Source organism: Loxodonta africana, chromosome 22 (assembly GCF_030014295.1).
Source record: "Loxodonta africana isolate mLoxAfr1 chromosome 22, mLoxAfr1.hap2, whole genome shotgun sequence".
Taxonomy (NCBI): domain Eukaryota; kingdom Metazoa; phylum Chordata; class Mammalia; order Proboscidea; family Elephantidae; genus Loxodonta; species Loxodonta africana.
In genome coordinates this window covers 43196403-43209189 of record NC_087363.1, presented here as the reverse complement: position 1 = coordinate 43209189, position 12787 = coordinate 43196403, and the positions used below count along the sequence as shown (strand labels likewise).

Genomic DNA, 12787 nt, shown 5'->3' with positions numbered 1-12787 from the left:
ATTTGACATGCCCTACCCTTTAAGCAGGGTCCTCACCTACCCACATCAGGGTCCTGAGGACTGGTAGCTTCACCCATTCCACCTTGCCACCCAAAAGACAGAGGTCTGAGAATAAATGGTGTCTCCCAGTCCTTACAGCCAACAGCATTGGGTGCCCAAAGTCCCACTGCAAAACCCACCCACCTATGTGCTCTAGGAAATGGGGACACGCTTGCCACCCAGGCATTCAGAGGCAGCCGTCAGCCCCCTACCTTGCTCAGCACATAACCCCCTACTGCAGCCAGATACCTGTGCCTGCTCCAATCACCCCTACATAGCCCTGCCAGTCTAGGACTGGCACCACACACTATGGACACTTGAGCTGAATTCACACAAGAAAATTAAATGGACTACTGGGCTCACATACCTAACAGCAGCTCTAACCACCTGGTAACAGGGCATGAGAGCTTCAAAGACGTCAATAATCCAAGTAGCTCACAGCCTATTTGAGCAGATGAAAACAAAACAAAGCAAGAAACTAAGACAGTAAGCAAACTAAATAAATAAACATAATAACTTATATTGGCGACAACAGTCAATATAAAATCACATAAAGGGGCAGATCATGATGGCTTCAGGAAGCAACCAAAACAAAGAACCAAGAAACCTCCCAGAGGAAGAAAAGGTCTTGGAATTATTGGAAGTAGAATTCAACAGATTAATATACAGAGCTTTTCAAGAGATTAGGAAGGAGATCAGGCAAATGCAGAACAAGCCAAGGAAAGCACAGACAAAGCAATAGAGGAATTTAAGGTTATTCAAGAGCATAATGACAAATTTAACAGACTGTAAGAATCCATAGAAAGACAGCAAATAGAAATCTAAAAGATTAACAATGAAATTTCAGAATTAGACAACTCAATAGGAAGTCATAGGAGTGGAATTGAGGCACTGGAAGTCAGAATTAGTGAGATTGAAGATAAAGCACTTGACATCAATTTATTTGGGGAAAAATCAGATAAAAGAATTTAAAAAAAAATCAAGAAACCCTAAGAATTATGTGGAACTTTTTCAAGAGAGATAACCTACGAGTGATTAGAGTACCAGAACAGGGGAGATAACAGAAAATACGGAGAGAATTGTTGAAGATTTTTTGGCAGAAAACTTCCCTGATATCGTGAAAGATGAGAATATATCTATTTAAGAAGCTCATCAAACCCTACGCAAGGTAGATCCCAAAGGAAAGTCACCAAGACACATTATAATCAAACTTGCCAAAACCAAAGATAAAGAGAGAATGTTAAGAGTGGCTAGGGATAAACAAAAAGTCATCTACAAAGAAAAGTCAATACGACCAAGCTCTGACTACTCAGCAGGAACCATGCAGGCAAGAAGGCAAAGGGATGACATATGTAAAGCCTTCAAGGAAAAAAAAAAATGCCAGCCAAGAATTATATATCCAGCATAACTGTCTCTCAAATGTGATGGGAAAATTAGGGCATTTTCAGATAAACTGAAGTTAAGGAAAAATGTAAAAACCAAACTAAAATTACAAGAAATACTAAAGGGAGTCCTCTGGTTAGAGAATCAATAACATCAAAGAACAACCAGGACTAGAACGCAGGACAGAAAAACCAGATATCAACCCAGATAGGGAAGTCACAAAAATAAGTCAGAGCTAAAACACTGAAAATAGGGAAACAGAGACAACAATATGTAAAAGATGACAACATTAAAACAAAAAACAGAGACTAAATAATACAGTCATAAAATTTTCACATGGAGAGGAAGTCAAGGCAATATCAACAAATAAAAAATTGGATTAAACTTAGAAAAATGGAAGTAAATGATAAGGTAGCCATAAAGGGAACTAACAATCCTACACATCAAAGAAAAAAGAAAAAAAGAAGACTCAGCAAATACAAAATCAGCAACAATGAAAAAGTTGAAAAGAAAATACATTAAAAAAAAAAAAGCACAGAAAATTAAGTGGAACAAAGAAACTGTCAACAACACACAAAAAAAGACATCAAAATGACGGTGCTAAACTCATACCTATCAATAATTACACTGAATGTAAATGGACTAAATGCACCAATAAAGAGACAGAGAGTGGCAGGTGGATAAAAAAAAACACAATCCATCTATATGCTGCCTACAAGAGACACACCTTAGACTCAAAGACATAAACAAACTAAAACTCAAAGGATGGAAAAAATATATCAAGCAAACAGCAATCAAAAAAAAAGCAGGAATGGCAATATTAATCTCTGACAAAATAGACTTTAAAGCAAAATCCACCACAAAGGATAAGGAATGATTAAAGGGTCAATACTTCAGGAGGACATAACCATAATAAATATTTACACACCCAATGACAGCTTTCCAAAATACATAAAACAAACTCTAACAGCATTGAAAACGGAAATACACAGCTCCACAATAATAGTAGAAGGCTTTAATATACTGCTTTCGTTGAAGGACAGAACATCTGGAAAGGCATGGAAGATCTAAATGCCACAATCAACCAACTTGATCTCATAGACATATACAGAACACTTCACCCAACAGCAGCCAAGTATACTTTCTTTTCCAACACACATGGAACATTCTCCAGAATAGACTGTATATTAGGCACAAAGCAGGCTTTAACAGAAACCAAAACACTGAATTATTATAAAGCATCTTTTCTGACCATAAAGCCATAAAAATAGAAACCAGTAACAGAAAAAGCAAGGGAAAAAAAAAATCAAATACATGGAAACTGAACACCACCTTGCTCAAAAACTTCTGGGTTATAGAAGAAATTAAGCACGGAATAAGGAAATTCACAGAACCAAATGAGAATGAAAACACTTCCTACCAGAACCTTTGGGACACAGCAAAAGCAGTGCTCAGAGGTCAATTTATAGCAATAAAAGCACACATCCAAAAAGAAGAAAGGGTCAAAATAAAAACTTTAACCCTACAACTTGAACAAATAAAAAGAGAGCAGCAAAAGAAGCCCGTAGGCAACAGAAGAAAGGAAAAAATAAAAAATTAGAGCAGAATTAAAAGAAATAGAAAAACAATTGAAAGAGTTAACAAGACCAATAGCTGGTTCTTTGAAAAGATAAACCATTGGCCAAACTGACAAAAGAAAAACAGGAGAGGAAGCAAATAACCCAAATAAGAAATGAGATGGGCTATATCACAACAGACGTAACTGAAATTAAAAGAAATTTGTCCATTTCCTCTAGGGTTTCAAATTTGTTGGAGTACAATACGAAAAATTGTACTCCAACAAATTTGAAACCCTAGAGGAAATGGACAAATTTCTAGAAACACACTACCTACCTAAACTAACACAAACAGAGGTAGAAAAGCTAAATAAATCTATAACAAAAGAAGAGATTGAAAAAGTAATTTAAAAACTCCCAACAACAACAACAACAAAAAAAATCCCTGGCCCTGATGGCTTCACTAGAGAATTCCACCAAACTCAGAGAAGAGTTAACACCACTGCTACTAAAGGTATTTCCAGAGCATAGAAAAGGATGGAATACTCCAAAACTCATTCTATGAAGCCAGCATAACCCTGATACCAAAACCAAGTAAAGACACCAGAAAAAAAGAAAATTTCAGACCAATGTCCCTCATGAACATAGACATAAAAATCCCCAACAAAATTCTAGCCAATAGAATTCAACAACATATCAAAAAAATAATTCACCATGACCAAGTGGGATTCATACCAGATATGCAGGGATAGTTCAACATTAGAAAAACAATCAATGTAATCCATCACATAAATAAAACAAAAGAAAAGAACCACATGATCTTATCAATTGATGCAGAAAAGGCACTGGACAAAGTCTAACACCCATTTAAGATAAAAACTCTCAGCAAAATAGGAATAGAAGGGAAATTCCTCAACATAATAAAGGGCATGTATACAAAGGCAGCAGCCAACATCATCCTAAATGGAGAGTCTGAAAGCATTCCCCTTGAGAATGAGAAGCAAACAAAAATGCCCTTTATCACCACTCCTATTCAACATTGTGCTGGAGGTCCTAGCCAGAGCAATAAGGCTAGAAAAAGAAATAAAGGGCATCCAAATTGGTAAGGAAGAATTAAAAGTATCTCTCTTTTTTTGCAGATGATATGATCATATACACAGAAAACCCCAAAGAATCCACAAGAAAATTACTGGAACTAATAGATTTCAGCAAAGTATCAGAATACAAGATACACATACAAAAATCAGTTGGATTCCTCTACACTAACAAAGAGAACTTTGAAGAGGAAATCACCAAATCAATACCATTTACAATAGCCCCTAAGAAGATAAAATACTTAGGAATAAGCCTAACCAGATATATAAAAGACCTATACAAAGAAAACTACAAGACAGTACTGCAAGAAACCAAAAGAGACAAACATAAGTAGAAAAACTTGCCTTGCTCGTGGGTAGGAAGACTCAACATTGTGTAAATGTCATTTCTACCCAAAGTGATCTACAAATCCCATGCAATTCCAATCCAAATTCCAACGACATTTTTTAATGAGATCAAGAAACAAATCACCAACATCGTATGGAAAGGGATGAGGTCCCGGATAAGTTAAAGCATTACTAAAGAAGAAGAACAAAGTGGGGGTTCTCATGCTACCTGATATTAGAACCTATTATACCTCCACGGTAGCCCAAACAACCTGGTACTAGTACAACAACAGATACATAGACCAATGGAACAGAATTGAGAATCCAGGTGTAAATTCATCCACCTATGAGTAGCTGATATTTGACAAAGGCCCAAAGTCCCTTAAATGGGGAAAAGATAGTCTCTTCAACAAATGAACAAGACCCATACCTCACACTATGCACAAAAACTAACTCAAAACGGGTCAAAGACCTAAACATAAAATCTAAAACGATAAAGATCATGGAAGAAAAAATAGGAACAATACCATGAGCACTAATAACGTGGCATAAACAGAATACAAAACATAACTAACAATGCACAAACAAGAGAAGAGAAACTAGATAACTGGGAGCTCCTAAAAATGAAACACTTATGCTCATCAAAAGACTTCACCAAAAGAGTAAGAAGACTACCTACAAATTGGGAAAAAATTTTTGGCTATGATATGTCTGATCAGGGCCTGATCTCTACTATCTATAAGACACTGCAAAAACTCAACAACAAAAAGACGACTCAATTAAAAAATGAGCAAAGGCTGTGAGTGGCATCTAAGATACTCCATTGTTCTCACCCCTTCGGGAGCAAGGTAGAATTAAGAAAACTAAAGACACAAGGGAAAGATTAGTCCAAAGGACTAATGGACCACAACTACCACAGCTTCCACCAGACTGAGTCTAGTACAACTAAATGGTATGGTGCCCAGCTACAACCACTGACTGCTCTGACAGGGATCACAAAAGAGGGTCCCAGGCAGAAGTGGAGAAAAAAAAATGTAGAACAAAATTCTAACTCACGAAAAATGACCAGACTTACCAGCTTAACAGAGACTGGAGAAACTCCAAGAGTATGGCCCCCAGATACCCTTTTAACTCAGTAATGAAGTCACCCCTGGGGTTCACCATTCAGCCAGAGATTAGACAGACCCATAAAACAAAATGAGACTAAAGAGGCACACCATTTCAGATGCAAGGACTAGAGACAGGAGGGGATAAGAAAGTTGGTAACGGGGAACCCAAGGTTGAGAAGGGAGAATGTTGACATATCATGGAGTTGTTAACCAAGGTCATAAAACAATATGTGTACTGTTTAGTGAGAAGCTAGTTTGTTCTGTCAACCTTCATCTAAAGCAGAATAAAAAATTTTTTAAAACTGTTCGCACTTCAAAGGACACTACCAAGAAAGTGAAAACACAACTCACAGGACAGGGAAAAATAAATAATGGGCAAAGGATATGAACAGGCACTTCACCTAAGAAGACATTCAGATACCTAACAGATACGTGAGGAAATGCTCACGATCATTAGCCATTACCAAAAAAAAAAAAAAAAGCAAAAACAACCAAACCCAGTGCCGTCAAGTCGATTTTGACTCATAGTGACCTTACAGGACAGAGTAGAGCTGCCCCATAGAGTTTCCAAGGAGCTCCTGGCAGATTCAAACTGCTGACCCTTTGGTTAGCAGCCATAGCACTTAACCACTATGCCACCAGGGTTTCCCATCAACCATTAGAGAAATGCAAATCAAAACTACAATGAGATACCATCTCACTCCAACAAGGCTGGTATTAATCCAAAAAAAACACAAAATAATAAATGTTGGAGAGGTTGTGGAGAGATGGAACACTTATACACTGCTGGTGGGAATGTAAAATTGTACAGCCACTTTGGAAATCGATTTGGCACTTTCTTAAAAAGCTAGAAATAGAACTACCATACAATCCAGCAATCCCAGACCTTGGAATATTGTTGTTGTTGTTAGGTGCCGTCAAGTCAGTTCCAGCTGATAGCAACCCTATGCACAACAGAATGATACACTGCCCGGTCCTGAGCCATCCTCACAATCATTGTCATGCTTGAGCTCATTGTTGCAGCCGCCATGTCAATCCATCTCGTTGAGGGTCTTCCTCTTTTCCGCTGACCCTCTTCTCTGCCAAGCATGATATCCCTCTCCAGGGACTGATCCCTCCTGACAACATGTCCAAAGTATGTAAGACATAGTCTCGCCATCCTTGCCTCTAAGGAGCATTCTGGCTGCATTTCTTCCAAGACAGATTTGTTCGTTCTTTTGGCAGTCTATGGTATATTCAATATTCTTTGCCAACACCACAATTCAAAGGCATCAAAATTCTTCCTTATTCGTTGTCCACCTTTCACATGTATATGAGGTGACTGAAAACACCATGGCTTCGGACAGGTGCACCTTAGTCTTCAAGGTGGCATCTTTGCTTTTCAACACTTGAAGGAGGTCTTTTGCAGCAGATTTGCCCAGTGCAGTGCATCTTTTGATTTCTTGACTGCTGCTTCCATGGCTGTTGATTGTGGATCCAAGTAAAATGAAATCCTTGACAACTTCAATCTTTTCTCCTTTTATCATGATGTTGCTCATTGGTCCAGATGTGAGGATTTTTGTTTTCTTTATGTTGAGGTGTAATCCATGCTGAAGGCTGTGGTCTTTGATCTTCATTAGTAAGTGCTTCAAGTCCTTTTCACTTTCAGCAAGCAAGGTTGTGTCATCTGCATAACGCAGGTTGTTAATGAGTCTTCCTCCAACCCTCATGCCCCGTTCTTCTTCATATAGTCCAGCTTCTCGTATTATTTGCTCAGCATACAGATTAAATAGGTGTGGTGAAAGAATACGACCCTGACGCACAGCTTTCCTGACTTTAAACCAATCAGTTTATATCCTAGAAAAATAAGAGCCGTCACATGAATAGATACATGCACACCCATGTTCACTGCAGCAGTGTTTACAATAGCAAAAAGATGGAAACAACCTAGGTGCCCATCAACAGGTAAATGGATAAACAAATTATTGTCTATATATAATGGAATACTACGCAACAATAAAGAACAAAGATGAATCTGTGAAACATAACATGGAGGAATCTGGAAAGCATTATACTGAGTGAAATTAGTCGCAAAAGGACAAATATTGTATGAAACCACTATTATAAGAACTCAAGAAAAGGTTTAAACACAGAAGAAAACATCATTTGGTGGTTACAAGGGTGGGAGGAGAGAGAGAGGGGAATTCACTAATTAGACAGTAGACAAGAATTATTTTTGGTTAAGGGAAGGACAATACACAACACGGGGAAGTCTGCACAACTGGACCAAACCAAAAGCTAAGAAGTTTCCTGAACACAACCAAACACTTCAAGGGACAGAGTAGCAGGGGTGGGGGTCTGGGGACCATGGTTTCGGGGGACATCTAGGTCAAGTGGCATAACAAAGTTCATTAAGAAAATGTTCTGCATCCCATTTGGTGAGTGACATCTGGAGTCTTAAAAGCTTGAGAGCAGCAATCTAAGATGCATCAGTTGGTCCCAAATCACCTGGAGCAAAGGAAAATGAAGAACACCAAAGACACAAGGAAAATATTAACCCAAGAGAGAGAAAGGGCCACACAAATTAGAGACTCCACCAGCCTGAGGGCAAAAGAACTAGATGGTGCCTGGCTACCACCACTGACCGCCCTGACAGAGAACGCAACAGAGTTCCTGATGGAATAGGAGAAAAGTGGGGTGCAGAACTCAAATTCTAGTATAAAGACCAGACTTAATGGTCTGAGACTAGAGGAACCGCTGAAGACATGGCCTCTGGACTCTCTGTTAACCCGGAACTAAAACCATTCCCGAAGCCAGCTCTTTAGACAATGATTAGACTGGACTATAAAACATAAAATAATACTTGTGAAGAATGTGCTTCTCAGTTCAAGTAGATACACGACACTACATGGGCAGCTCCTGTCCGGAGGCAGGATGAGAAAGCAGAAAGGGACAGGAGCTGCTTGAAAGGACGTGGGAAACCCGGAGTGAAAAGGGGAAGTGTGCTGTCACATTATAGGGATTGTGACATGGTCGCATAATAACTTATGTCTAAATTTCTGTATGAGAAATTCACTTGAGCTGTGAACTTTCACCTAAAGCACAATAAATAAATAATAAAATAAAACATACAGTTTTTACTCTGTTCCAACAGGAGGGGCTTGGAGCTCTACCTGTCCCCAACTTCTCCCCAAGGCTGACCCTGCACCCCTCCATCTTCCTCTCTAAGGAGGCCAAAGGCTTCTTTGAGCACAGCCTGTGAATCCCGGCACCCCAGCCTAGAGAGCTTGTGTTCCCCCATTCACTCACCCTCTTGGCTTCTAAGCCCCATCCCAAGTCCACTTAGATCTTGACTCCAAGAATGTGGCATGTACGGTTCTAGGCCCATTTATGACATACTGAAATTATCCCTTTGCATTGGCAAGGCATGCTTGCCCCCATAATCACATGTGACCCCCAGAACAGCCCTGTGAGGTGGGGTCACTCCCACTTGACAGATGAGGACGCTGAAACCCAGATAAGGACTCACCTGCCTAAAGTCCCACAGTCAGTAAGTAGCAGGCTTCGGCTTGAGCTTGTCCTACCTGAAACCTAAACCCACATCCCTGCCCCAAAAGCTTTCACTCCAATGGCCCCCAGCCTTAACTCTGTGTCTTTCATTTTAGTAAACGAATCGTGTCCTCTAAAATATGAGTTGACTTCCTGGCCCCAGTACCAAACAGGGTGTGATCCTGTTTGGACCTAGGGTTTTCCTTTTGTTATGTTAATGAGACCATGACAGAGCATTGTGTGTCCTAATCACTTCCGAATTAAAACAAAGAAAGAAAGAATAGGTGTAGAGACACACACAGGAGAAAGACAGATTCCATGTGAGGAGCTATCTACAAGCAGAGGAAGGCCAAAGATCTGCCAGGGCTACTGACAAGGAAGGACCTCCCTCTAGAGCTATGCCCTGAATTCGGACTTCCAGCCTTCTGTACTGTGAGGAAATAAATTTCTGTTCTTTAAAGCCACCCACTTGCAATATTGCTGTTACGGCAGCACTAGGTAATTAAGACAGGAGGTAACACAGTCTCACAACCAGCAGGTCATTTGAATCTCTTTTGAACATTTAAAAACTGCAGATGCCCAAGGCCCTGCCCCTCATGTTCAGAATCAGATCTGGGGCTGGGGCATTGTATCCTGCCATGGACAGCCATGTCACTCCTGCACAAGACACAGCAAAAAGTCCCAGGGTCATCCCAGACCTCTGTTAGCCTCCCTCCAGTCCTGGGCACCAAAGAAAGGTGCCCCAATCTGAACCACAGCAGAGGCTGGGAGACTCACCGTGTAGAGCTCGTTGGTGACCTTCAGGAGCTCCTCATGCATCTGCAGGCCAATCTCCTTGCTCTGGAACATGGAAGAACAAATGTCAGAGGACATCTATCAATTTCTTTTCAAATACAGAAAAATCAGGAATGTTTGGGGTGAGGTGGGAAGTGGGGCAGAAATCATCATAAACCTCATGGATCTAGACCTGAATTTCTCAGCTTGTGTTCATGAAACAAACCCACAGAGGGAGGCTCCTTGCCAAAGGAATTCTCTGGTCACATAGGTTCAGGAACCCTACATATCACCTCTCTACCTTGGTGATTCACAGTGACGTTAGCATATTAAATATTCTGAACCGTCCTACAGCCAACCTGTTCATTTCGCTTTAATTCTGCACTTCTTCAGCTGATTTGCCAGAATATGCATTCCTTGCTCAACGCTTATTAACATCTCATGAAAGCAGGGCTTCTCAGAACGCAGTGTGGGAAACGATGTAGCATCTTAGTTCATGGTGAGAGTGACTGGTATTCTCAGGTCATCCCAGGAGCCTCCTGGTCAGTGCCCTCCTGGTTCCTGGAGCTTGTCCTCCTTGACTAGGAACCAGCTGTTGACTCCTGTAAATCAGTGTCAAACAAGTCCAGAGAGGCTGAGATCACCCACCTTTGACACCAAATTGTGTGGTGGACAACAAACCCCAGTCCACACGCCAGCGGCATTCTATGGGAATCTCAGCCTACCTTCCCTGGTCAATCCAGACTCCAGCTACCCACACAGCCCCTTCTCTCTCATCCCCACTAGGTCAGCGGGTACCACCTCAGGTCTGGTTAGGTTCTCAGGAACCAGGACCAAAGGCCAAATTGTTTACGGCAAAGGGGTCCCACACCTCACAACACCCATTTGGCATGAACATCTTGGTTTTCAGAGCCTGGTTACCACAAATGCCTGGAGCCCTGGTTTGGCCCCAAATTTCAGTCCAGCCTCCCCTGTGCTCATTCCCATGCCTGGTTAACCTCATCTACTGCTGCTCAGATCCTGGCAGGATGACAGCTCCACACCCTCAACAAATTTGCTCCACAAGTTAAACAGGAACAGTACAGGTCAGTGCTAGCAGCGGCCTGTGTGGCCTTGGTAAGTAACTTCCCGGTTTGAGCCTCAGTTGATGCATCTAAAATAAAAAACTCAAACTAAAGCAGTGCTTCCCAAAGCATGATCTGGAGGCCACTGCTGGGTGTAACTCTAAAAAGGGGCAGGGCTTCTGTGGCCAAATACTACCTTTGAGAAAAGCTGGTTAAACAAAACCCATTGCCCTTGAGTTGATTCCAACTCACAGTGACGCTATAGACTGAGTGGAACTGCCCCAGAGAGTTCCCAGGGAGTGGCTGGTAGATTCCTATTCAAACTGCTGACCTTTAGTTAGCAGCCGAGCTCTTAGCCATTGCGCCACCAGGGTTCCGGTTAAACAAAGTCAGGCAGATTTTCTTGACTCTGGGACTTCCCAGAGCTTTAATAGCCTCATGTGCACAGAGGCTTTCCCAGAGGGGGCTGGGGGTGTAGGTTAGTTGACTTCAGTCCTTCTTCCCTGAGGTGACTTACATGACTAGTCTATTAAGGCACAAGATTGAGAAAACAATGAAGAAATGATCTCCAGGGTTCCACTCTACCTGAAAAGTCTAGGATTCTTTGTTACTTTATTTATGTTTTATTATTATCATTTTGGTAAATACTTCCCCTACCTGTAAAATCTGTTGCCATCGAGTTGATTCCAACTCATAGTGACCCTATAGGACAGAGTAGAACTGCCCCATAGAGTTTCCAAGGAGCACCTGGTAGATTCGAACTACAGACCTTCTGGTTAGCAGCTGTAGCACTTAACCACTATGCCACCAGGGTTTCCAATACTCTCCCTGGGTGGTGCAAATGGTTAAGTACTTGGCTACTAACTGAAAGGTTGGCAATTCAAATCTACCCAGAGGCACCTCAGAAGAAAGGCCCAGTGATCTCTTTCCCAAAGGTCACAGCCTTGAAAATCTTATGGAGCAGTTCTCCTCTGACACACATGGGATCGCCATGAGTCAGAATCAACTTAATGATGACTGGTTTGGGTTTATTTTGTTTGTTTTGCCTGTACCATCAAGTTACATTTCTGTATAGAAAATTTGAGCTCTGACTCTTCCCTGAGGAGCTGAGTCATCCTGCTCTTACTTCAGCTCCAGCGGCCTCACAGCTTGACCATATGCGGATGGGCAGAGACCAGCCTTCCTCCTGCCCCCATGCAGGTTGGGAGCCCCTGAACTCCTTACTGAAGCCCGTTCAGCTGTAGCGGAGGAAGGCTCAGTGTCAGACACCATCTCTTCCCAGGTGCCTTCTCCTTGCCCCACAGCCTTTCTCGCAGCTGCTGGGCCTGGGATTTTGCCAAGAATTACCCCTCTGAAGGTAGGCCCAGGATCTCTCAAGAGACACCAGAAAGCTCTGGGGAAATTCCAGAGATCTGTGTAGGCCTCCCTCAGCTCTGCTGACTAAAGACAAGGGAGCCAATTCAAAACCGCAGCAGAGACTGAGCAGAACTTCTGTGCAGTGCTCACTGGGGACGGTCAGGAGAGTCGTGAGCATACCTAGTGGTGCTCAGTGAACCCGACCAGATAGCCACACCTCCTTCTATTCTTGATTTTCTCAAATGGGAAATCCGTACCTCAGTTCCCCCTGTGGCCCATTTAGCCCCCTGTTGCCGGCCAATGCAGCTCACACGCACCCCCATCCGTCAGTGAAGGCTTACATGTTGCTACGATGCTGAACAGGGTTCAGCGGAGCTTCCAGGCTAAGAAGGACTAAAAAAAAAAAAATGACTAAAAAAACACGCAGCCCCCATTCGTCAGTGAAGGCTTACATGTTGCTACGATGCTGAACAGGGTTCAGCGGAGCTTCCAGGCTAAGAAGGACTAAAAAAAAAAAAAATGACTAGGAAGGCCAAAATCAGCCTGTGAAAACCCTG

General features: G+C 41.9%; 1 protein-coding gene across 11 annotated transcripts in view; it reads right to left on the bottom strand.

The window, feature by feature from the left end:
- The window catches only part of SRGAP3 (SLIT-ROBO Rho GTPase activating protein 3), a 335902-nt gene that overhangs the window by 108258 nt on the left and 214857 nt on the right, over positions 1-12787 (bottom strand). For 8 of the 11 annotated variants that reach the window (XR_010319058.1, XR_010319059.1, XM_064274982.1 and 5 more), the window contains one exon: positions 9814-9876. Coding sequence is in view for 9 of the 11 variants with exons in the window: in XM_064274982.1 (XP_064131052.1) it covers positions 9814-9876 (63 nt within the window). In the remaining 2 variants the exon portion in view is untranslated. Of the gene's footprint in view, positions 1-9813; positions 9877-10169; positions 12636-12787 lie in introns of those variants that run through there. The other 3 variants (XM_023547987.2, XM_064274984.1, XM_064274986.1) reach the window with 3 other exon arrangements.